This window comes from Xenopus laevis, chromosome 1L (genome assembly GCF_017654675.1).
Source record: "Xenopus laevis strain J_2021 chromosome 1L, Xenopus_laevis_v10.1, whole genome shotgun sequence".
In the NCBI taxonomy this organism is placed as follows: Eukaryota; Metazoa; Chordata; class Amphibia; order Anura; family Pipidae; genus Xenopus; species Xenopus laevis.
In genome coordinates, this window is record NC_054371.1 from 223,092,872 (window position 1) to 223,119,498 (window position 26,627).

The 26,627-nt window shown below is 42.3% G+C and overlaps 2 protein-coding genes across 7 annotated transcripts in view; one reads left to right on the forward strand and one right to left on the reverse strand.

Moving 5' to 3' along the window:
* cfap53.L (cilia and flagella associated protein 53 L homeolog) lies at positions 1 to 25,936 on the reverse strand. Of its 5 annotated transcripts, none has more exons than XM_041570200.1 (9): positions 25,688 to 25,936; positions 15,653 to 15,787; positions 13,518 to 13,747; positions 10,800 to 10,973; positions 8,528 to 8,822; positions 5,926 to 6,144; positions 3,535 to 3,751; positions 2,622 to 2,724; positions 1 to 383 (listed from the first exon to the last, which is right to left on the reverse strand). In XM_041570200.1, exons 1-9 carry the CDS (start codon positions 25,934 to 25,936, stop codon positions 143 to 145), a joined length of 1,863 nt encoding a protein of 620 aa, XP_041426134.1. In that variant the 3' UTR covers positions 1 to 142. The 5 variants fall into 5 exon arrangements, with proteins under 5 accessions (XP_041426134.1, XP_018122474.1, XP_018122464.1 ...); XM_018266985.2 differs by lacking the exon at positions 25,688 to 25,936 and adding an exon at positions 18,459 to 18,688; XM_018266975.2 differs by lacking the exon at positions 25,688 to 25,936 and adding an exon at positions 18,345 to 18,688 and having other exon boundaries at positions 15,653 to 15,784.
* Positions 25,850 to 26,627, forward strand: part of ctif.L (CBP80/20-dependent translation initiation factor L homeolog) — a 129,433-nt gene continuing 128,655 nt past the window's right edge. For both annotated transcript variants that reach the window (XM_018267003.2, XM_041570246.1), the window contains exon 1: positions 25,850 to 25,987. The gene's annotated coding sequence lies outside the window, so the exon portion shown is untranslated. The remainder of the gene's footprint in view (positions 25,988 to 26,627) is intronic.

Sequence of the window (26,627 nt, forward strand, 5' to 3'; positions counted from 1 at the left end):
TGTATTTTTTTTTTTTTACTTAGCTTTTGTTGGTTCCCATTTTGAAATAATATGATGTGACATGTGCATGTAAACCTCTGATGCCTGTATCAAAAGAAAGGGACCAAATAAAGAACTGTGACGAGAAAAGGGGAGAATCCGGCTATTGTGGGAGCCAGTCCTTAGGGCTAGAAATGCGGCCCCTCCTCAAGGGGTGAATGTTCTCGTGGCCAACATAAGGTCTGGACAGGATTTCCCGCAGTTTATTCTGATAAGCTTTCTCAGCCGTCAGTCCTGCCTCAAACTCTCGCTGTTCCTCCTCTCTCTCGGCTTGCCGCTGCGACTGCTGATAGGCCACCTGGCTAACGAGATCCCGCTGGTACTGCTGGGCCACTTTCATTTGCCTGGAAAGAGACGTAAAATAAAAGGGGTGTAATTGCGTCTGCACTGACGTGAGAGAAGAAGGGAAGTTACTGTGGGTGAGAGTCCAACAGAGACATTGGGGTATATTTATCAAAGAGTGAAATTAGTGATCACCACAGTCCTCTAGAGTAAAATTCATTTTCTTTGGCATTTTGAAAGGGTATTTATCAAAGGATGAACTGTCACTTTCACCCATTGATAAATACTCTTCTAAAAATCCCATAGAAATGAATGGAGAGTGGCGGAACTGAGTGATCTGTAACTTCGCTCTTTGATAAATATACCCCAATAGTTGGCTCACAGAACAATTTGGAGATAGAGAGACAGGCGTGTGTTTGTTCACCCAAAACCAGGCCTCATTCAAACACACACAACACCTATCAACACTTTACCTTTATTTTCACCCTACTGCCGTTAACTAAATTCCCTAGGAATATCTATAAAAACAGTGTAAATGTAACTGCTTGGAATAAGCAGACATGGGACATGCAGGGGCGCCATTAGAAACAATTAGTACAACAATTTTCAGGGCCCCCTAGGCCCCCGCCCACTATGGCCCCCAAGCCCCACCCCAGATCCCGCCCACTCCACACTACAGTTAAAAGACCACATAGACATCAGTGCTAAAAAAGGTAACTCCCCCACACACACAAGTTATAAAAACATTGGCGCTAGGGCCCCCCATAAATTTTTTTTTTTAAAATTGGTGACAGGGCCCCCCTTACATGTAAAAAAAATTGATGGTCTGGGCCCCCCCTCCACAAGTTATAAAAAGCCATTGGTGATCAAGGGGCCCCCTGCAAGTAAAAAAAAAAAAAGAAATTGATAGCCTAGGCCCCCCCCTCCACAAGTTATAAAAAGTCATTGGTCCTTTAAAAATAAGTCCCGGTAAAGCTGTACAGGGATTGGACAAGGGGATCTAATCCCAATGCAGATTTACCGGGACTTATTCTTAATGGACCAATGAGGGTACAGGAAATCTTAATTGGGAAAACCTTCTGTGCACAGAGCTGCAGTGTCCCACTGGCAGCACGCTGAGCTGAAATCAAGTAAGTGAGCATGGTCGGGCCCCCCCTTAGACAGAAAATCCTGCGGGCCTGAACAACTGTCCCCTCTGTGACCCTCTGATGGCGGCCCTGGGGACATGTATATATATTAGTGATATGCGGCTCTGGATTTCCGCGACCCACACGCGCCTGCCACTCGACCTCCATCCCTTCCTAGTCTAAATCCTTTAAGCCCATCTCACCCTAACCAGGTTCAGTTTTCTATTTCGCTACCATCTAGCAATAATTTAAAAGGCATACACCTGAACTATGGTTTCACACTAGTACCTGTAAATGATATTGGGCGGGCACATTATTGCACATAGGGTGATCATTTTGCCGCCCACTTTTTCTCCAGCTCAACGGGTCGGTAGCAGAACAGTGGGAAATTCCTCTCTATTGATCTTAAACACTCACTGTGTTCTTCAGAGCAAAATTCACCTGACCCATGACTGCGCCAGCAGGGTCCAAGCAATTGACATTAAAGGGATACTGTCCCAAAACACATCAGTTAATAGTGCTGCTCCAGCAGAATTCTGCACTGAAATCAGTTTCTCAAAAAAAGAAAACAGATTTTTTATATTTAATCTTGAAATCTGACATGGGGCTAGACATATTGTCCCCAGTCATGTGACCTGTGCTCTGATAAACTTCAGTCACGCTTTACTGCAAATTGGAGTGATATCAACACCCCCCCAGCAGCCTAACAACAGAACGATGGGAAGGTAACCAGATAGCAGCTCCATAACACAAGATAACAGCTGCCTGGTAGATCTAAGAACAGCACTCAATAGTAAAATCCAGGTCCCACTGAGACACATTCAGTTACATTGAGTAGGAGAAACAACAAACTGCCAGAAAGCAGTTCCATCCTAAAGTGCTGGCTCTTTTGAAAGCACATGACCAGGCAAAATGACCCGAGATGCACCTACACACCAATATTACAACTAAAAAAAACACACTTGCTGGTTCAGGAATGACATTTTATATTGTAGAGTGAATTATCTGCAGTGTAAACAGTGTCATTTAGAAATAACAACAAAATCATAAATATCATGACAGAATCCCTTTAAGATAGATAAGACCCAAAGCTGCAAAATGCACAGGAGACAAAATGCTGCAATCACCCTTTATACCAATGTCCTACAGAACCTTCCAGCTCTCCCATCTTACCTGGCATTTCTATCTGTTTCAAGCTGCTTGTGCTCTTCTGTTGCACTTTCCAACAGCTCCTTATCATGGGCAAGCTCTTCCTGTAGCTTTGCATTTCTCTCCACTATAAAAACAAAGATGAATCAGGAAGCTGGGTAAAAAACGACATATTCCAATCAGAAATACTGGTAAATCCAACATCATCCTGAAGAAGCATTCATTGGCTAGACAGGTTTCATGGGTCCCCACCACAAGGATAAGGTCATTCAAGTGAACTTCAAATTTAGAAAGTGTCTCAGTGAGACAACAGGATTGAGAGACTGCTACTGTTGCTTCTGCTCTTGAAAGCAGAGAGAGTCTGTAAAACAGGAACGCTGGGATTCTGGCTTATGGCAAATGGCCAGAAGTAGAAGCACTAGTAGCAACACAAGGGTGAATAATTATTCAAATATTAGCCAAAAATGTAATGTATAAAGGCTGGAGTGACTGGATGTGTAACATAATAGACAGAAAACTACTTCCTGCTTTTCAGCTCTCTTGCTTTCCACTGATTGGTTACCAGACAGTAACCAATCAGAGACTTGAGGGGGGGCACATGGATCATAACTGTTGCTTTTGAATCTGAGCTGAATGCTGAGGATCAATTGCAAACTCACTGAACAGTTATGTCCCATGTGGCCCCCCTTATAGTCACTGACTAACTCAGAGTTAGAGAGCTGAAAAGCAGGAAGTAGTGTTCTGGCTATTATGTTACACATCCAGTCACTCCAGCCTTTATACATTACATTTTTGCCTAACTAACTATATTAGAAATATTTATTTTGCACAGTCTATTTATTTACCCAGTTTTTATTTTTACACTGAACTGTTCCTTTAACGCGATCACTCCTGTAGATGCAATATAACGAATGAGTTGGCAAACAGAAATCCTTACATTTTTCTTGAATCTGGACTCTCCGTGTATCCATCACATCCTTCATCAGGCGTTTTCGTGCCTCTTTCTCCTTCCGCATCTGTTCCGACTTCTTGGCCCAAGATTTCTCAAGCTCTGCTTCAATCATCTTGTCCATTTCTCTCTCCTGGCGTTTTTCTTCTTCCAGCTGCTGAGCGAGGTATTCCCGATAAAGCTGCTGCTCTTTCCTGAGCTCCATCTGTAACACACAAGCATTGTATCCTCCAGGTCAGACGTGATGTATTTTGTTACACTTCATCTGTATTTGGTTGAACTTTAAGTTAACTTTTTGTATGTTCTATAATGACTAATTAATTCTAAGCAACTTAAATTGGTCTTATTTATTTTTTTATAGTTTTTGAATTATCTGCATTTTTATTTTGACCATTTGTAGCTTTCAAAGGGGGGTCACTGACCCCATCTAAGAAACAAATGCTCTGTAAGGCTACACATGTATTGATATCGCTACTTTATATTACTCATCTTTCTATTCAGGCCTCTCCTATTCACATCCCAATCCCTTATTCAAATCAATGCATGGTTGCTAGGGTAATTTGGAGCCTAGCAACCAGATGGCTGAAATTGCAAACTGGAGAGCTGCTGAATAAAAAGCTAAATAACTCAAAAACCACAAATAATAAAAAAATATCACTCTCTACATCATACTAAGTTAATTTAAAGGCAAACAACCCCCTTTAACAGAAAAGTACAGCAGCACACAGCCATGCAGATTAAACTTGGTTGGGGCAGATTGGGGGAATGAGCAAGCACGAGCTTTAGCTGGCCATGTTTTTTTAATTAATAGCCTGTTCTACTTAGTTGGCAGGTCTCACCATCCAGGTGGCCCAGGTCAGCAGTGAACATTAGTGACTGGGACCACCTGGGGTTAAGGGCCCTTCAAACTAAGTATGAATATGGCAGCCTATGATTCTAAGTGTGTATAACCAACTATCAGCTGTGCTTGCCACAGAGTCCTGCCATTGCACATACAGAAATACAGGACAGAGTATGTATTTATATTAGCAACAAAGCTCTCACACACTTTTGGCCTCTCCTTAGATAGTAACCAGTACTGTAGATGTATAAAGGGGACAGCAAGGAAAGGAAAGACCTCCTCCATTAATACTTGGGAAAGAGTATAAACCGTAAATACAGGGGCTTGTCCCGACTATGCAACATATTCATGTGGCTGGATTTTAAAACATAAATGAATAATATGTCTTGTTTATGAGCAAATGATATGGGAATTATATGGCATGCTCCATCTCGGCAGGAATGATAGCACAACCTCAGCTGAGAAAAAAAAAAAAAACAAAAAAAAACTATATTAAGGTTCATAGAGACAGTGTTTGCTGCTAAGGGTGCAGAAACAAAATTTCTTTCGCACACCACTTACTTGAATCACCAGGGTGCATTCACTTCCTTGGATGCTCCCAAGCCCAATCCTATTCAGCGACTTTGTATGGAAGAAGCACCTGTACACCGGCAATTGCATTTTCAGTCCATTCATTGCACCAAAAAAACAGCAGGGGGCACTCCCCAAAAGCTTGTGCTGTTTTTTGCTGCAATAAATGGACTGAAAAGGCAATTGCCGGTGTACAGGTGAGCTTCTTCCATACAAAGTTGCTGCTAAGGGTGACCGTACACTGGTAGATTAAAGCTGCAGATGTCCGTCCTTAAAACTAATTCGGCATTTTATCTATCCATGTAGGGAATGTTCTGATGGGTCTCCCCAATCGATATCAGGCCAAAAATCGTCCTGATAACGATCAGACAGTTTTGATTTTCTGGCAATTGAGGACCGCATCAACTAGCTGATGCGGCCATCACCAAAAAAAAAATCAAACCTGTCCGATCTATGTCTGGCCCGTCGGCGCCCATTTTCTTCGTTGTAATCTGATAGTTTGGCCCTAGGGCCGAATAATCAAATTAACCCGATATCGCACTGCCTTTGGTGGGCATATTGTCTTAAAATCCGCTCGTTTGGCGACCTTGCCAAATGAGTGGATCTTATCATGTGTGGCCGCAAGTTTGTATTTTTCAATTCTTTTACATAACTTACACTCAACACTAGGCAGAGAATTTACAGCAACGACCTTTAACCTGTGGCTCCCTAACTGTAGTTCTGGGAGTTGCAGTTGGAGCCACATGTTGGCATACACTGTGTAATAGTATAAAATATATTGATGAAATATTTAAAAGGCATGAAATGCTACTGGAGCAGTGTTTTTTAGTGTGAAATGCATCTCTACCCCTTTATTATTATTATTAGCCTTTGTCTGATGCGGTTTTCCCTCTTGCTGGGTTACCGAGACGCCTAGTGGTAAGTAACTGTCATACAAAAGTCCCTAAAGGTTTGCCGATTTTCCTTACCTTGCGCTGGCGTTTCTCCTCGGTGTCATCCTGATAGCCCTGCATAACATGCTCCAAGATCTTCATGTCGAGTGCCAGTTCCTCCTGCTGTTCCCGGGCCAAACGTTTCATCTTTAGCCGGATGGAGTCCTCCAACATGCTTTTGACTTGCAATTTGTTTTGCTGTTTTTCTTTTAGATTCCGTTCTTCCTCCAGCTTAATGAGGCGCTGCTCTTCTGCCTATGGAGAAATATTTTCACTATTACTGGCACAGGCCACATTCACAAGCTAACTGGGATATTAAAGGAATAGTAACACCAACAACTGAAAGCATTTAAAGGACAAGGAAAGTTAAACTAAAGAAGTAGGCTAGAAATGTTGTACATTATGTTTTGGCTTCTGTACCAGCCCAAGGCAACCACAGCCCTTTAGCAGTAAAGATCTGTGTCTCCAAAGATGCCCCAGTAGCTCCCCATCTTCTTTTCTGCTGATTCACTGCACATGCTCTGTGCTGCTGTCACTTACTGAGCTTAGGGACCCACTCACAATATACAGTACACATAGAATAGAAATGTCACAATATAAGGCTGATTAGTAATTAATACAGATAATTACTACATGGCAGCACAGAAACCAGTGCAATTAGTATCAGAATTTAATAATCAGCAAACCTGTAGCATCATCTTATATTACAGCCAGGGAAGCTCATTTTCTGCTGGATAATTAGTGACGAGCCCTAAGCTTAGCTTCTCAACAGCCAATCAGAGCCCACTGAGCATGTGAGTGTCACAGACACTTTCCAAGATGGTGACTCCCTGTGACAAGTCCTGGATCGTTGCTGCTATTGACAAGCTAAAACTGGTGCAATAAGTTCAGTATATAAAACATGGAATTTTTAGCCCTATTCATTTTTAAGGTTTAGTTCTCCTTTAAAAGTATTTATAAGATAATGTATTGTTGCCTGCACTGGTTAAAAACAGTGTGTTTGCTTCAGAAGTACCACTGTAGTTAATAATAGTATAATTATAGTTATATAATTAAGTGTAGCTATGGCATTCAATCTGAGAAAGGAGAAAAGGCACAGGTTACATAGCAGATAAGGGGACACACACATACTCCATGCAGCAGCTCAATTAAAAGTAAAACATTCCAGTTTATTTTAATCTGTACATAGTTATAAAAAGCCTTGCTCGTTTCGTGCCTCAGGGGGGCACTTAATCATAGGCTGAATTGAATATATGGAGTATGCTAGCCAATTTTTATGGACGTTTCCAGTATGACATCCTAAAACTGAAGGTCTGGTCCTGAACCCAACATAATTGGCGGTAAGCAAAAGACTAGGGATGCACTGAATCCACTATTTGGGATTAAGCCGAATCCCTGAATCCTTTGTGAAAGATTTGGGCCAAAAACCGAACTGAATCCAAATTTGCATATGCAAATTAGGGGAGGGAAAGGAAAACAGTTTTTACTTCCCTGTTTTGTGACGAAAAGTCATGCGATTTCCCTTCCTACCCCTAATTTACATATGCATATTAGGATTCAGATTTTATTCAGCTAGACAAAAGGATTTAGCCGGATCCTGGCCGAATCCCAAACAGAATCCTGGAATTGGTGCATCCCTACAAAGCACACTACTGGTCTCTTAATTTTGGTTTGTGTTACATAGCAGATGAGCTATGTAAAATACAATGGGTTTGGGTTAAGTTATTACCCAATGAAGGTTAAATGTCAATCATGGCTCTCTACAGAACTATATAAATAGGATATTTGTTTCCAGTAAACAGTTTAATTGTAGGTCCTAGATTAACAGATACAAATATATATATATATATATATATATATATATATATATATATATATAAATCCTTTTTCAACATTACTGTTCCTTTAACATGACCCAAGTATAAATTTGCCTTTAGTAGGACAATCGTGAATGAAAACATAGAGGTGTATCTATAAATTAAAATAGAAATTCAAGATGTTTTAGGCTACACTACGATGTGTCCCACTTGAATCCTTCCACATTTGGTTAAGCCCCAACCCTATAGTAGTCTGCTTGCTGGGCTTGGACTGACAAATTTCAAGGCCCACCCCGGCCCCCAAGCCCTGTCCCCGATCCCGCCCACTCCAAAACACAGTTAAAAGACCACACAGACATCAGTGCTAAAAAAAGGTAACCCCCCCCCCCCCACACACACAAGTTATAAAAAGCTATTGGGGACTGTTCGTGACTTCTGAAGGAGGCGACACGGCTTTGGCGCTGTCAAGGGGGGCCCGGGCAAGGTACATGGGTTTTATGGCGTAACTCCTCTGGGCGTGGCAAAAATCACCCAATGTACCACCCCCTACATGAATTGACCAGGAAGAAGCAGCAACAGGTCCGCTATGTGTAAGAGGAGTGTGCGGGGCACTGAGACAGAAGCTTTTAAGACTGACAATCATATTTTATATTCTCATTCTCACAATGTGTGTTCACACCCCCACAATGGCTGGTTTGGAACAGCCAACAACTTTCTACTACTAGTATTTTAGGGGTACTATCTCTGTACTTAGGAGATTGAAGGATCCAACATTAATACTCAAATCATTTGGATACAGATCATTCTACAATCCTGCTTACCATTAACTTGGATTCTTCTTCTTTTAGCCGTTTTTCCTGCATTTTTTGGGCCTCTGAGGCAGCTTTCTGAAGACAGGCAATTTCCTGATTGAGCTCTATACGCTTCTGGCGTTTCTTCTCTTCCTGCTCCTCTTTAGCCAATCGGTCCTGTTCCCACAACTGATCAAAGATGGTGTCCTCCTCCTTGCGCTGGCGGTTCAGCTCCTCCTTCAGTACAATCTGGGCCATCCTTTCTGTGCAGACCTCATTCAGATGAATCTGGGACCTCAATGAGCGCAGCTCCTCACACTGCTCCCTAAGGAGGAAGAGATATATCTGATTCAGACCAACAAAACAGGTTTGCTGTATAGCTCGAAAGGTTGGAGTGGTAGCTTCTAGGACTAACTGTCTCACAGGGTTCCTTTACCTTTAGCAACCAGTGATTTGAATGCGTGGCTGAATATGGGAAGTCCCGAATAACTTTATAACCATTAACTGAATATAACTTTAAAGGATACGTAAACCTTAAAAATAAGTGAATGTAAAATTAATGAGGGTGATATTCTAAGCCCTTTTGCAATGTACATTTTTTTTATTTTTTTTAATTCCAAAATATTAAAGGATACATGTACTGTACTGTTAAGGAAGTTGTCAGGAGAAAGAAAGAAGTCGTCCGAAGTTTCCTTGAAAGGCAACTTTAGGCGAGTTCCATCCCGCTGGCGTTTTCTCATTATAGCCGGTGGGAAGGTAGGGGAAGGCAGATCGGAGAGATTGTCGCCCCGAAGAAGAGGCGATTTGTCGCCTGGGTGACTAATCTACCCGAATCTGACCATGTGCCCTTACCCTAAGAGCACGGGCTTCACAATATAAAGTGATATAAAGTGTTACTGTTTTTACCTTGCCCTACTGCTGCTATATTGTCCTATTACAGCTGCTATATCCCACTCTTTCTACTTGTTGATCTAAAATGAAAATCGCCTGTGGCAATTCACACTCACTTTGGAAAACGAAGCACTGTGTGTGCATTGCCGCAGGCGATTTTCATTTTAGCCGGCGGAGAGCAGGGGAAAGGCAGTTCTGGGAGGGGGTCGCCCCGAAGAAGAGGAGATTTATCACTGGGGCGACTAATCTCCCCGAATCTGCTCATGTGGCCAGACCCTAAATGTGACTTCTGTTTCTGAAGCTCCATGCTGATCTTCCTTCTCTTGTCTTGAGTATGTGACCATGGTAAGGACCACGATTAATCATCTTGCTGTGGCTGGGTCTTGCCTGTCACATCTATGCAGCCCTCCCACCTGCTGGCTGATTCCTGAGTGTGCGACCACGGTAAGCTGACCGTTAGCCTATCGTGGTCGCACACTCAAGAAGCTGCCAGCAGATACGAGGGCTGTATAGACAACCGAGCCGCAGCAAGCAGGATGAAGAGCCGCGGGTTGCCTACCCCTGTTTATGTACCATCCACCTTGCACTCTGTCTGGGCAGAGGACATTTGCTGTACATACGTGTATATTTCTTACTATTATCACATCTTTGTTGTAAGTTGTTAATCAGAAATTATTGACTTAAATGACTTGTTATATTGGACTATTATGTATGCATGCGCATTTGTTTTCCTCCATTGTGTATACATACGTATATGTTCTCTTCTAACATTTTCCTCTAACACATTTTTACTGTTATTACATCTTTGTTGTAAGTTGTTAATCAGAAATTATTTACTATGAATATATTCCCTTGGATACCTTTCCTATTATTTTTATTGTTTTTAATGCCCCTCCTCCTTTTTTTAACTCTATTGGTTAATGTATTTTGGTGATTGGTGGGTTTGGGGTATATATCTGGTATACCTGTGGGTTTTTGTAGAGCCTATGATTAAGTGCCTACTGGCACGAAACGCATAAGGCTATGCTTTTATCTACTTAAATAAAGTTCTCAGTTCTTTTACAAGCCTGTTAGTGGGATGTGTGAGTGCCTGCCATTTACTTCTTTGCAGGGGACATCAATAGCACAAATTACTGGTACGAAACGTGTAAGGCTATGTATTTATCTACTTTGTGGCCTAAATAAAGTTCTCAGTTCTTTTACAAGCCTATTTGTGGGATCTGTGAGTGCCTGCCGTTTTCTTCTTTGAGGGGACATCAATGGCACAAATTACTTTGGCTTCTTAGCCCAGTGCAAGCAGTTAGCATGTAATATTTACTGGTCTCTTGTTATTACATTAACCCATAAGCCTGTTTTTTTGATTTTTAATTTTTCAGTCCATCAACCCCTAACAGCATATCTGTATTATTACCTGAATTGCTGGTCACGTTTCTCAGCTATAAAGTCCATTCGTTCCTTTTCTCTCTTTTCTCTCAGGCTTTTCACTCTCTCTCTCATTTTGGCCTGTCTTTCTAGAGTGGTTTCCTCCATAGCCTCCATTTCTTTAATATACGCCATCTCTTCCCTCTCCAGTAAGGTGCTGAGCCTATAACAAGGAGATATGAATGTCATTTTTATAGCACTGGCATAGTCTTCTGCCCCAAAGGGGCCATGCCATTATGGACCCAGTCCTTATGTAAAAACTTTGATGTGAAAACTTTGGCAGTTCAAGGGCACATCTGCAGCATATTAAAGGGGAACTATAAGATATATTGGATCTAACTGTCAATTGATATCACAAAATGTTTTAAAGGGTTAACATAGATTGCCTTTAACAAATATACATTTCAATATATTCTCCTTCTGAGCAAGAAGAGACTGTTCTAATTTGATAGAAAAGTTAATGTTGGGAAATAACTAAGAATCATAGTAGAAATTGTGGTTTTATGCTTTTTGGGCAATATTTTATTATGGCCTGTGCTTATTTTTTCATGTTTTTCTTTTTGACAGTAATGTGGGGTGGGTTTGAGGAGACTTATTCTGACATTCAAACATATGCATTCTTACTAAACGATAATAAGGTATTCCCCTATAAGGGATCCAAATGTACATCCCATAATGTCCAACTGGAAACCCATGAGCTAAATGTTAGAGGTATGACAGCCTGCATGCTTAAGAGTTCCATTAAAGGGATACTGTCATGGGGAAAAAAATGTTTTCTGAAAACGCATCAGTTATAGTGCTGCTCCAGCAGAATTCTGCACCGAAATCCATTTCTCAAAAGAGCAAACAGATTTTTTTTCATATTTAATTTTGACATGGGGCTAGACGTATTGTCAGTTTCACAGCTGCCCCCAGTCATGTGATTGGTGCTCTGATAAACTTCAGTCACTCTTTACTGCTAAACTGAAAGTTTTAGTGGTGTCACCCCCCCTCCCTTTCCCCCCAGCAGCCTAACAACAGAACAATGGGAAGGTAACCAGATAACAGCTCCCTCACACAAGATAACAACTGCCTGGTAGATCTAAGAACAGCATTCAATAGTAAAATCCAGGTCCCATTGAGACACATTAAGTTACATTGAGTAGGAGAAACAACAGCCTGCCAGAAAGCAGTTCCATCTTTGGGGTATATTTATCAAAGAGTGAAGTTAATAGTGAAATTCTGCCACTTTCCATTAATTTCTATGGGATTTTTAAAGGCGTATTTATCAAAGGGTGAACTTTCACTTTCACCTATTGATAAATATGCCTTTCAAAATCCCATAGAAATGAACTGTGAGCTGCGGAATTTCACTCTAGTGGCAGAACTTCCCTCTTTGATAAATTTAGCCCCTAAAGTGCTGGCCCTTTCTGAAAGCACATGACCAGGCACCTACACACCAATATTACAAATAAAAAATACACTTGCTGGTTCAGGAATTACATTTTATATTGTAGAGTGAATTATTTGCAGTGTAAACACACAGTGTCATTTAGAAATAAAAACTACATCAAAAATCATGACAGAATTCCTTTAACTTCTTGGACAACTTCTTCCTCATTATTTTATAATAATCTGGACACAAACATGTATTATATCAAATAACTGTCCCACTATATGGAAGTAACTGGACAGCATTAATCTGAATTAATTCCTTCAGTTCAACTTGTCATGGGATTTTAATGTAAAATTCAAATAAGCTACCCTAAATATGCTATCCGACAATGTAAGTCATAGATTTATTGATTTTGGTTGATAATGTGCAATGGTTTGTGTGCCCCCTCATTCACCACCATCCCTGAAATGGGCACTATCCTCCTGCCCACTCCCCGCTCCATTTAACAATTCTGTGAACCCGAGTGCCAGCAACAAAAAACACAAAGATTTAGTTATACTAAAAGCAATTTTAATTCAGGAAGTTCACAGACATGGTTATTGTTTTCTTTCCACCTTCCCTACAGCATGGGGCTAAATTATTAAAGCTGAGTGAAGGGGATATGACTCTCTGGTACAGGTAGGGTTGCCACCTGCCAGGGTCGGTATTACAAATTTACCGGCAATGTAGCTGCCGGTAATTTGTAAAACCATTTATAAAATCCCCTGCCCGTCGATGAAAACTTACATTTTCGTCGGCTTTTGTGACGCTACTCAACATGGCCCCGCCCCTTCTGTGGCGCTACTCCCCATGGCCCCACACTTTTTGTGACACCCTAATAGGCTCCGCACCTTTTTACGTCACCCCCGACCCTTTCATTTCGGCCGCCCACCATGGCCGTTTTTTTTTTTTTTAAAGGTGGCAACCCTAGGTACTGGTATAGGACCTTTTATCCAGAATGCTCGGGACCTGGGGTTTTCTGGATAATGGATCTTTCTGTAATCTGTATCTTCATACTTCAGGTCTACTAGAAAATCATGTAAACATTAAATAAACCCAATAGGTTGGTTTTGCCTCCAATAAGGATTAATTATATCTTAGTTAGGATAACGTACAAGGTACTGCTTCAATATTACAGAGAAAGGAGAAAAAAATTGATTATTTGATTATAATGGAGTCTATGAGAGATGGCATTCTGTAATTCGGAAATTTCTGGATAACGGGTTTCCGGATAATGGATCCCTTCCGGTAAAAGGATGGACTGTCATGTGTCATTGCTAAATATATCATTACCTCTCTCTCCTCTCATTGAGATGCATTTTGTACTCCTCCATTGTCCGATACACCTCCCTCTGCACCATGTTGTGCAGCAACTTCTGGTCTGTAACCCTCGCCCATTTATTCTTCACACGTTCTGTTGTGTTCAGCTTTGTGAAGGTGAGTATCTGTTCTCGGGCCTCCTCATGGCGTCTCCTTTCAAGAATGGCAAAATCTCTTGGTCGGCTAGAAGGGAACTTGGCCACCTGTTTGTACAAAAAATTTCATTTCTTCAGTGTGCTAGAGTTAGAAAAGAAGTTATTAAACCCAAGCCAATAGTAAGCTTACTGTAGAAAGAATTATCCACATGTGTGTGATGTCATATGCTTCTTGATGAGCTCACTGGGAAAATCACTCATGTGCATTCCCCCAACTGAAGCATGGGTTCCAACAGGTGCCCTTTAAAGCATAGAGGTTGCTTTCATGGTCAGACCTCACTGCTAGACATTTCCATTAGTTAATCTATGTTCATTTTCAGGGTATGACACGAATACTCAGATAAAAGGAGAACTAAACCCTAAAAATTAATATGGCAAAAAATGCCATATTTTATATAGAGAACTTATTTCACGAGGCTAAAGTTTGAGCTTGTCAATAGCAGCAATGATCCAGGACTTCAAACTTGTCACAGGGGGTCACCATCTTGGAAAGTGTCTGTGACACTCACATGCTCAGTGGGCTCTGATTGGCTGTTGAGAAGCTAAGCTTAGGGCTCGTCACTAATTATCCAACAGAAAATTAGGTTGGTCTGTAATATAAGACGATGCTACAGGTTTCCAGATTATTAAATTCTGATGCTAATTGCACTGGTTTCTGTGCTGCCATGTAGTAATTATCTGTATTAATTACTAATCGGCCTTATATTGTGACATTTCTATTCTATGTGTACTGTATATTGTGAGTGGGTCCCTAAGCTCAGTAAGTCACAGCAGCACAGAGCATTTGCAGTGAATCAGCAGAAAAGAAGATGGGGAGCTACTGGGGCATCTTTGGAGACACAGATCTTTACTGCTAAAGGGTTCTGGTTTCCTTGGACTGGGACAGAAGCACAAAACATAATGTACAACATGTCTAGCTACTTCTTTAGTTAAGCGTTCGTTCTCCTCCACCACCACCAACCACCCAAAGTTGGAAATAGAGACCTTTTGTTAGCTTAAAGGCAACTTTTACCAATACATTTCATTACAGGTTGGTCTAGCCATTTAATATTCTAATGCTCTGAACAGAAGTTGCCCAAGGAATATGACCATTCTAATACTCTTGTTTATCCTTAGGCTAATGGCACATGGCTTGGTTTCTCTGTTGGCATTTAGACACAATCAAATGTATGTGCACTGACAGGCATGTGATCAGTCTATTACAGCAAACACAGAATGCTAGAAATTCCACTCGGTGTACACCAACAGACTGATCCTGTGCCTTTCAGCACACACACATTTTAAGGGACAGTAACTCCAAAACATTAAAGTGTCTTAAAGTAATTAAAATATAATATACGGTTGCCCTGCACTGGTAAAATGGGTGTTTGCTTCAGATACACTACTATAGTTTATATAAATAAGCTGCTGTGTAGCCATGGGGGCAGCCATTCAAGCACAGGATATACAGTAGATAACAGATAAGTACTACTATAGTTTATATAGATAAGCTGCTGTGTAGCCATGGGGGCAGCCATTCAAGCACAATGCAATGCTTGAATGACTGCCCCATGGCTACACAGCAGCTTTTTTATATAATATAAACTATAGTAGTACTTGTAATCTACTATGTATCCTGTTCTTGAATGGCTGCCCCCATTGCTACACAGCAGCTTATTTATATAAACTATAGTAGTGTATCTGAAGCAAACACACCCATTTTACCAGTGCAGGCCAACACTTCATGATGTTGTCATTCCTTTAAAACACTTTCATTATTTTGTGTTACTGTTCCTTTAAGAAAAAGAAAGGCAATGCACAAGCTTTTGGGTTTAGAAAAACAAACACTTTTACGACTAGCCTCATGAATACTCAACGTTTAACATGAGTTTGCAATGAATTTCCGAATGCCAAGACATGGGGCAGGTGGATGTGATACAGAAAGACATAGAAGTATGGAAAGAAATTACTCACTACTGCTACGGAGTGCGGCTGAGGTCCAGTGACCTCCCTATGTCTGGGACGGCTTCTTTGACTATACAGCATGCTTCCTCTTCCTCTCCAACCGTGATGTACTGCAGCGGCTCTTTCTGTTGGGACACACAGCTTCTAGATAAAAAGATAGAAATACACTTAAAAGAGGAACTCCACACAAACATAACTTGAGCTTTTTGAAAAGTAAATAATTTCAAACAACGTTGCAATATACATCAATTAAAGTGGACCAGTCACCCAAAAAAATTATTCAAAATCCTATTTTATCACATTAGTCAAACAAAATGAACTTTAATTACACTGTATAAATTATTTGAAAATTGTTCCTTCAGTCTGGGAATTAATAATTATAGCAATCAGGCAGCAGCCATTTTGTGGACACTGTTATTAAGACAAGACTTGTATCATCTCAGAATCTTGTTTGTGCACCAGAATGGGGGATCTGATGTCCATCCCCATGTACTGGCTACACAATTAAATGGTGAAGAGAACTGGAGGAATGTGGGAGAGCAGTGACATCTAGTAAGTGCTGAATGGAAAGTGAAAGTAATTGCCTAAGGCATAGAGGAGGGGCAGACAATATTTGATTGACAGCTGATATTTTTAAATGAGTCGGGGGAATTCCCAACCCGCACATCACTATTCCATGCACAGGTGATTTCAATAAGGAACAGAACATCACAATGCAATGCATCGTGGGTTATGTAGTTCCTGCATGCTGTCTGTATGTATGTATAAAATTTTGGTTTGGAAGCCGGAGTTCCCCTTTAAGCAAGGGTGAAATATAGAAAAAAAAAAACATCTGTTTCAGAATTCCAATTGTTTCAGCAACCTCCCAGATAAAATAGTAGAATGAGTCTGCCACGTGTCTTTTGAGACTGGCTGTGTGTGTATATAACTAGGACCCTGCCATGAAGCAAGATGGGGTTTTGCCAAACAGAATGTAGACAGTCACATGGGTACCAGGAATATGCTGCCCAGGCAAGCATGAAAGTGATGACAGCCTTATATTAGGAGCAGCTGTATACAACATTATACACCGGGCACATTTACCAATACTAGAGGCACAAGTGCTGAAATGCTGAAGGTGCAAAATGCTGGTCCTTAGGGCCTGTACATGGAGCACTTGAACCCCCAGTTCCGGTTATTGCTGTGGCTGCAGCTTGTGACTAGAATGTGCTGCTCAATTTATATTAATAAGGTTCCCCCGTGCCCTACAACCCCTGGAGCTCCCTAACATGCAAGTTCCTATAAAGTGCACAGCTGCTTCACACTTACCCCCAAAAAACTCGCAGCTCTTATTACAGCCAAAGGTTCTTCAACCAAGTATTAAACCAGGGTTGCCAGGTGTAATTTTCAAAACCAGCCAAAATCAGATACAAACCAGCCCAAAACTAGCCAAGAGACACTTCAAGAGTAGCCCAAAAATAGAACAATATGTTCAGTGGGAAAAAAAAGCCTAAAAAATAAATATATGTGAACATACACCTTAATAATATTTCACTAATCTGCAAATGTTTCCATGAAGTAAAATGGGACAGATTTGCCCGTCACTAGGGCCGTAACCACAGAGGGGGGCCCAGGAGGTATATATAAGACACTAATACATATACAATTGCAATAAATATTGGTAAAACAGCTCAACCTATAACATTTTGGTGCCAGCAGATTTTTGCCCCAAAATTGTCTAAAATTGAGAAAAGTCACCAGAAAACGTGAGAATGCTTAAGAGGGATAGGAGATTGGGGTACAGAGCCCAAAATCTGGCAACCCCTGATTTCTACACAACTTGGTCCCATTGCTTGCTGGGTATTGTAGTCTTACATTAAACTTTTCAGTTGGCAAATTGTTAAACAAAAACGACATTACCCAACATGCAGTGGGAGACGCATACTTGGCACATAAGGGCAACAAAAGACTTGTATTAAACACTGTTGGGTACAATGCAATTCAAATGATAAAAAGCTCCATTAATGAGATTGTTCACCTTTGAATTAATGTTTAGTATGATGCAGAACATGATATTCTAATTCTATGGCAATTTGCAATCGGTTGTCATTTTTTATTATTTGCGGTTTTAGCTTTCTATTCAGCAGCTCTCCAGTTTGCAGTTTCAGCCATCTGGTTGCTAGGGTCCAACTTCCTCTAGCAACCATACACTGATTTGAATAAGAGACTGGAATATGAATAGGAGAGGCCTGAATAGAAAGGGGAGTAATAAAAAGTAGCAATAACCATAAATGTGTAGCCTTACAGAGCATTTGTTTTTAGGTGGGGTCAGTGACCCCCTTTGGTAAACTGGAAAGAGTCAGAAGAAAAAGGCAAATTATAAACAGAACTATATACAAATAAATAATGAAGACCAATTGAAAAGTTGCTTAGAATTAGCCATTCTATAACTTATTAAAAGTTAACTTAAAGGAGACCCCAAACCATCTGCTGAGAGAAGAACAAAGATACTCTATGCCAGTGACTTATAAGAAAGTGGAATAGAGCTCTGAAGCCTCACAGATATCTTTATATACAGCTTTCAGATCAATCCCCTCCAATGCTCACACGAGCCTGTATAAAGTGCGGATAAAGAGCACAAAATATACGGCGCGCGGAGAATGCTGGGAGTTGTAGTCCCGCATTAGAAGCGGCCTGCTATGTGTCCCTTATATGCCATTACCCGGTTTTCCCTCGCACTTCTCTCACGGTCTCCGCAACCTTGTTCTTCTTCACGCTAAAGAAGCAGCTGTAGCATCTTGTTACCAAGGCAACACGAAACAGGAAGAGACATTACTTGTATCCTAGCAGCCGGCGTGTTTGCGCTTCCGTTGTTGTGATCCTGGCGCTCTAATGGCGCTGCGAGTTTATAGTCTGTTTTCTGGCGGTCACGGCAACGATGGAGATATTTCTGAACCAGGCCGCCGACCCCCAATCTCTCCACCGCCTCCGATCTCTCTCATTACCTCCCTGTCAGCGCGGATTAGAGTTCCCTGCTTAAACTTCCCGCAACAACTAATCCCGACATCACGTCTCATCTCGCGAGAGGGTTTCATGACCGCTTATTGCTGCGATACGATATCATTACCCAGTGTTGGGCGTCTTTTCTCTTCAGCTCGCTGCTTTTGTCAGGGAACCAAAAATACTATTTCTCTGTGGTGGTTGTTGGTCTCTCCCGCTGCCCCAAAGCCTCAGTTACTAATATCTATAGAAATAAGTCAAATCAACTGGACTTGCTGTGTTTTGTCTTTGAAAAACACACCAAGAAAAACACAGCAAGTCCAGTTGATTTGTTTCATTTCTATAGATATACCATGACGTGAATGAACGAGTTACTAATATTAGGCCACAACTACGTCATTCACGGCTGCCAGGTCTAAATTTTCAAAATCAGCCCAGAATTAGCCAAGAGGCTCTTCAAAAGTAGCCCACAAATAGCCCATGTGCAGTGAAATAAAGTCTAAAAACAAATGAATATATGGGAAAATACGCCTTTTAAAAATTTCAACTGTTTCGCAAATTTTTCCATGATGCAAAATGTGACCGATTCACCTTTCACCAGGGCCGTAACTACAGAATGGGGCTCGGGGTATAGGGGTCCCATAAGCAGGGGCGCCATCTGGGGGGCCTGGATGTGCTGCACTTTTCAAAATAGCCGGGGCCCCCTTGACAGCGCCAAAGCCGTCCATGCCGTCTCTTCCAAAGTCCTGAACTGATGAAAACAGCCGAAATCCCGAAGCCGCTAAAAGACCCAAAGCCACAAAACAGGCCGAAATTGAAATCCTGAAGCCACGAACAGACCCGAAGTCACGAAAAGAGCCGAACTTGAAGTCCCGAAGCCGCTAAAAGACCCAAAGCCACAAAACAGGCCGAAATTGAAATCCTGAAGCCACGAACAGACCCGAAGTCACGAAAAGAGCCGAACTTGAAGTCCCGAAGCCGCGAAAAGACCCAAACTCACGAAATGAGCTGAAATTGAAGTCCTGAAGCCACAAACAGACCCAAAGTCACAAAAAGAGCCGAACTTGAAGTCCTGAAGCTGCAAAAAGACCCCAAGCCATAAAAAGAGCTGAAATTGAAGTCCCGAAGCCACGAAAAGACCCAAAGTCACGAAAGAAGCAGAAATTGAAGTCCTGAAGCCACGAGTTCAGTTCTACTGAACACCAATGTGTGTTTTTTTTATTTTTTTAAACCTCTAGCTACCAATGTATTATATTAATACTGTCTAGGCCCCTGCCACCAATGTTTTTTTTAAAAAACAATATTTTCTGGAGCCCCCAATGTTTTTTTTAACTTGTAAGGGGGCCCTGACCCAATGTTTTTTTTTAAAAAAACTTATGGGGGGCCCTGGCACCAATATTTTTTTTAACTTATAGGGGCCCTGACCACAAATAATTTTTAATACAAAATTTATGGGGACCCTGGTGCCAATGTTTTTTTAACTTATAGGGGCCCTGACCACCAATAATTTTTAATAAAACATTTATGGGGGGCCCTGGTGCCAATGTTTTTTTTAATTTATAGGGGCCCTGACCACCAATAATTTTTAATAAAACTTTTATGGGAGGCCCTGGTTCCAATGTTTTTTTTTAACTTATAGGGGGGCCCTGACCATCAATGGCTTTTTATAACGTGTGTGGTGGTGGAGGGTTACCGTTTTTAGCGCTGGTGGACTTTTAACTGTGGGGTCCTGGGTGGGGTTTGGGAAGAGCGGGGCCCAGGGCACCCCAAGAATATTGTTATACAGGGGCCTCGTGATTTCTAATGGCGGCCCTGCCCAAAAGGCCTTAATACATATACAATTTCAATAAAGTTGCCGGAAAAATATGAGAATGGGACGGGAGACTGGGGTACAGAGCCCAGAAAAAATGGTAACTCTCGACTTCTACACAAGTCAGTCCCATTGCATGCTGGGTATTGTAGTTTTACATTAAACTTGGCAGTTGGCAAATTGTTAAACAAAACCTACATTACCCAACATGCATTGGGAGACGCAGGCTCGGCACATTAGGACAAGAAAAAACTTTGGCTGGTTTCCAAAGTACAAACCAGTCAAAGGCCCCCCCCAAAAAATCCGTACCTTGGCTAGTTGGTACTTTCAAAACTGGGGCTTTAAATTAGTAACCCAACTTGGCTGGAAAAACCGCCAACCTCGGGAACTCTGACGTCATTCATTGTTTTCTCTACTAACTAGACGATATACACTACTTGTGCCAGAGAATAAAAAGACAGATTTTGTGTGTTTTTCCTGCTGGGTGCAGGCAATAGCCCAGCAGCTGCCAAATGAGTCTTCTCCCAATGGTTCTTCAAAAGTAATTAACGGGTAGTTAGCCTTTAAACTTTATGGAAATAATATCTGTGTAATTACAGACCTTGCTACAGGTTACCTCCTCCAACTGCTATCCCACAGTCACATTCCCTTTCCAGAGACTATTATCCACTGTTACTATAGGCACCATCTCTCCCTACTATACCTGCTATCCCACAGTCACATTCCCTTTCCAGAGACTATTATCCACTGTTACTATAGGCACCATCTCTCCCTACTATACCTGCTATCCCACAGTCACACTCCCTTCCCAGAGACTATTATCCACTGTTACTATAGGCACCATCTCTCCCTACTATACCTGCTATCCCACAGTCACACTCCCTTCCCAGAGACTATTATCCACTGTTACTATAGGCACCATCTCTCCCTACTATACCTGCTATCCCACAGTCACACTCCCTTCCCAGAGACTATTATCCACTGTTACTATAGGCACCATCTCTCCCTACTATACCTGCTATCCCACAGTCACATTCCCAGAGACTATTATCCACTGTTACTATAGACACCATCTCTCCCTACTATACCTGCTATCCCACAGTCACACTCCCTTCCCAGAGACTATTATCCACTGTTACTATAGACACCATCTCTCCCTACTATACCTGTTATCCCACAGTCACACTCCCTTCCCAGAGACTATTATACCACTGCTACTATAGGCACCGTATCTCCCTACTATACCTGGCACAGCAAGGAAACTTTGCCCAACTTTGTGCCGTGTATGTTTCCCCAGAGGTGATTTGCATGTTAGCCGCTGGGGAAGCATTCAGAGGACAATAGTGACCACAGCTAGGGAAGATTAATCTTGGGGTGACTGATCTAGTCTGTCATCAACCTTACTCTTTCTACGAACTTTCCTACAGTATGACATCTTTACCAAATATGGGGGGGGCAGTTGCTTTCCCCCCTAAAGACAGCTCTGCCAGTACTAAGAAAAATATCCAGTCCTATGTAAATAGGCCTGATGTAGATAAAGTTTGTGCAGGCTAAATAGGATTATGATAGTAGGAGGGCATGTGAATTAAGCAGAAGAGAGGTCTGGCAATCTGCACTCCTACCGAGCTAAAGCAATTTGCAAACAAATGCCCTACAATTACCGGATCATTTGAAAACCTTCTGGAAACTCCATTTAGAAGGGAGTTAATGAAATTTGTGCAGCTCAGCAGAGTGCGGTTGTTAGGCTTAAGGCACATGCAGGGACTAAGGGGTTCAAAAATGTCTCTCCTTGCTGCCCACGCAAACAAGTCCAGAATGGCAATCTGTACATTCTGGCAAATGCCCACGGTGCTGCTGTAAGATGCCATAGAACAGGGGTCCCCAAACATTTTTAACTGTGATCAACATTCAGATGTTAAAAGAGTTGGGGAACAACACGAGCATGAAAGTATTCCTGGGGGTGCCAAATAAGGGCTGTGATTGGCTATTTGGTAGCCCCTATGTGGACTGGCAGCCTACAGGAGACTCTGTTTGGCAGAACAACTGGTTTTTATACAACCAAAACTTGCCTCCAAGTCTGGAATTCAAAAATAAGCACCTGCTTTGAGGCCACTGGGAGCAACATCCAAGGGATTGGTGAGCAACGTGTAAAGATCTTACATGATGAGATCCGGCTAGGTCGCCATATGAGTGGATCTTAACCCGATATGCCCACCAAAGGCAGGGTGATATTGGGTTAATTCAATCGTTTGGCCCAAGAACCAAATGATCAGATTACAACAAACTAAATGGGTGCCGATAGGACGAGGACCACGTCAATTAGCCGATGTGATCCTCAATCACCACAAAAAAAAAATCAAACCTGCCCAATCGATATCTGTCCGATATTTGGCGTGATATCGATTGGGGAGACCCAACGCCTTTTTAAATGTTCACTGTTTCACAAATTTTCCCATGAAGCAAAATGGGACAGATTGGACCGTCACCAGGGGAGTAACTACAGAGGGGGCACAGGAGGTATAGGGGCCCCATAAGGCCCTAATACATATACAATTTCAATAAATATTGGTAAAACAGGTCAACCTCTAGACATTTTGGTGGCCAACAGGTTTTGGCCCCAAAATCTTTTTGAGGAAAGTTGCTGGAAAAATATGAGAATGGGACAGGAGGCTGGGGTACAGAGCCCACAATCTGGTAACTCCCGACTTCTACAAAAGTCAGTCCCATTGCATGCTGGGTATTGCAGTCTTACATTAAACTTGGCAGTTGGCTAGTTGGTATTTTCATAACCCGCCTGGGCTTTAAACTAGTAGCCCAATTTGGCTGCCAACCCTGTCTGCCATAGACAGTCACTAAATACTGTGGCTGTGGGGGGCAGTTTGGACTAAGCAGTCAGCTATGACCTCACAAGCTTCCTCTTTGCATATGGACAGTACAGCTGAGATGTGCTGGTTTGGTGTCAATGTCAGGCAATCATGGTCAAATTCATATTATATAGTAAATAAAGTACCCCTACCCCCTCTTTTAAAACATGAGGATATTATAAGTTACAGGTCATGGAACCTGGAAGGTGCCTTCTAATTTCCTCATATTTTGCAACAGGGGGTACTTTATTTATTATAATACACAAGTTTCAGTGAGTCATATGACAAAAATGACATCACTAAGCTCCAATTATAACCAATGACATCACTAAGCACCATTTATAAGGATATAATTACAGGATATTCATGGCTCTTGTGTGTTATACACATTTACATTACTCAAGACTCGGGGAGTATGCACCACAACACAATCACTGCATCAAAAAAGCAGAGAAGACGCAACTGCAGAATCAGGGTGGGAGAAGAGGCAATACAGGAAGGCTGGAAATCACTGGAGAGGGTTACACAAACCAGGAATGTCCAAACTGCTCCAGCTGTTCATTGTTCAAACTACAATTCCCAATATTCTCTGTAGGGTAGCCACCTTTGCCAGTGGCTAAACCCGAACAAAGGGGAGGGACAAATAGCATTGGGGGTAGAGCAGTGATGTTCGGGTGGGCATGATGACATCAGAGATGATGTCATGGAGTTATGATGCTGGGTCAGGGTTATTGCATCACAAAAGCTGGCCATATACGCAAAGATCCGATCGTACGAATCGTGGATTCGTACGATTTTCGGACCATGTGTGGAGAGTCCCGACATTTTTCGTCCGTCGGAGATCGGTCGTTTGGTCGATCGGACAGGTTAGAAAATTTCTGTCGCCTGCCGATAATATCTCTGCGTGTATTGCCGATCGTACGATTTTCAGAGGGAGACTGTCACTAGTGTTGTCAGACATAAGTATCGTACGATTGCTGTCAGGGGCAGAACATTGCTGATCTGTTCTAATTGATCGGAATGGTAAAATGATGGGAAAGTCCGATCGTACGTTGATTCGTACGATTGGATCTTTGCGTCTATGGCCAGCTTTATATGCAACTGGCTGGATTTTTGTACAGTTTTTGCAATGTTTTAAATGGGACAGAAAGTTTTGTTCGGACAGCCTTTTAACAAACAGACGTCAAGTTGAAACCCACATGGCTGGAAACCCTACCTCTGTGTATTCTGCCCAATAAATAAGATTAATCCTTTAACTACAGGTATGGGATCTATTATACAGAAATCAGTTATCCTGAAAGCTTTGAACTACAGCAATGCTCATTTAGAAAATGTTTTTTTTGTTTTGCTTATTTCTGTTTCTGCAATAACAAGAAGTGAACTGCGCTTGATAATAACTAAGCCATGTATGTCAAGGTGAGTATTTTGGTATTTAATTGGTTTTCATTTATTGCCCAGATTATTGTTCCGGTTTCAAAAGGCTGAAAACCGAACAGAAAGTTGAGACCAGAATAGGCCTTAAAAAAACCGAAATGTTCGGGTCAAAAACCAAACAGGTGGCAACCCTATTTCCCTGTCATTGCGGAACTACAGTTATCTCCTAGGGGCAAATTCACTAACTGGAGGAAATTAGCCAGCGCTGGCTTTGCGCACGTCGCAACACTTCGCCAGGCGTAAATTCGCCTGGGCAACACTAATTCACGAAAATCCGGTTGCTCACAGGGTGCCAAACGCTGGCGAAATAACGCTCAGCAGTTCGAAGTTACGCTAGCGTTGGCTAATTAGCATACGGTGTGCAGTTAAAGTACAATGGCCGTATATGTTGCAGCAAATACATTACACTACACAAGCCCAGGGAACCTTAATACAATTATATAAAGTTGTTATATTGCCCTACACAAGAGCCCACTGTATAGTTTATGTGCCATATGTAGGGGGGAAGGAGGATATCCCAAAAAAATTTACAATCTTTTTCAGTCTATCACCCTGTAAATAGGAAAAAACGCCAGCGTTTTTCGGGAATTTTTTTTTGAGGAGCTCCTATCTACTCTATTTCACTTCGCCTGGTCTGAGGTGGTGAAGGCAAGTCTGGCGATAGAGGTAACGGTCAGTAAAATCAAAAACGTAGCGAATTTGCGTAGTAATGCTCTTTCGAAAAAAAAATCACTTGGCGTTAGAGTGCAAAGTTGCGCCACTCTATCTCCTTGGCGAAATTACACCAGCCACCGTTAGTAAATCGGCGAAGTGCCGAAATGACCTCACGCTGGCAAATTTTCATTAGCGTTAGCCACTTTGCCCTTTAGTAAATTTCCCCCCTAGTTGGAGGGATTTATTTTATCTATAAAATGTATGGCATCTACTGCAGTGCTACACCCACATCCAGGTTCTTACACTGTAGTTAGTCCTTCCCTGGGGCCAGTCTGGCACACGCGCACACAGACCGCCTATCACACAGGCACGGACTACATTTCCCGGCTTGCCTTGCGCCGATCCACGAGGTGCCTGTGCAGGAGGCGTGGCCGTGACGTCACGCTCCCTTTCTCCCTGTGTCAGGCAGGATCTCTCTCTTCCAGTGCCACTGGCCAGGCGTCCGGGCTCTTCCGGGACTGATGAGGCTGCAACAAGCGGACGAGCTGCCATAGGGAGGCGGCCTGGCCCAGCCCTGGGATCTGAGCAGCACTCACAGCCGAGGTAGGTACGAGATGGGATGGGACCCCCCACTGCCCATGTTACCCACAATCCCCGCTGAGGACAGCTGCTGTTGCTGCTATGGGAGAGCGTGTGATCTCTCCCTGCTGTAACTGGACTACAGTTCCCATGGTGCTTCAGTCTTTCATTTTGCAGTGGAGGTTGCTGGGAGTTGCAGGCTAGCAGTATGTGGGCATTGCAGTGGCTTCTTGTGTAAGTGTAGGGCTGGCACCCAGGGGTGGGATGTGTCCTTATATGGGAGCCCTGTCCTTATATGGGAGCCCCTGTTTGTTATGAAGCTTGGGCTCTGGACTTGCTTCTGGGGTGGGGGGCACATACAGGCTGAAAGGGTTAATTCACTCTCCCTGGGACCAGTGCCCATTCTGTTCCTTACACTTCCATTGTTCTTATTGGTGATGCCGCCCGTTTACACCAGTCCCTTGTGGGTATGTTGGGTCATGCCAACCCCTCTCTGGCACTGCCCCTTGTATTTCAACACTGGATATTGTATTTACACTGGGGGGAGTGCGAGACCACCAATACAGTGTGATTGGCAGCTGTGGGTACCTTCATCCCAGGAATACAAGCAGCCCACGTGCCATGGGTTAAGCCATAGTAACTATTAATCCTTCTCTTATTAACC

Excerpts from the sequence above, each read along its gene's own strand:
- cfap53.L (XM_041570200.1), bottom strand. The coding sequence starts at position 25,936 with ATGGCAGCTCGTCCGCTTGTTGCAGCCTCATCAGTCCCGGAAGAGCCC. Across the intron at positions 8,823-10,799 it reads AAACGTGACCAGCAATTCAG|GGAGCAGTGTGAGGAGCTGC; the intron begins GTAATAATACAG and ends CTTCCTCCTTAG. Across the intron at positions 6,145-8,527 it reads AAGAAGAATCCAAGTTAATG|GCAGAAGAGCAGCGCCTCAT; the intron begins GTAAGCAGGATT and ends ATTTCTCCATAG.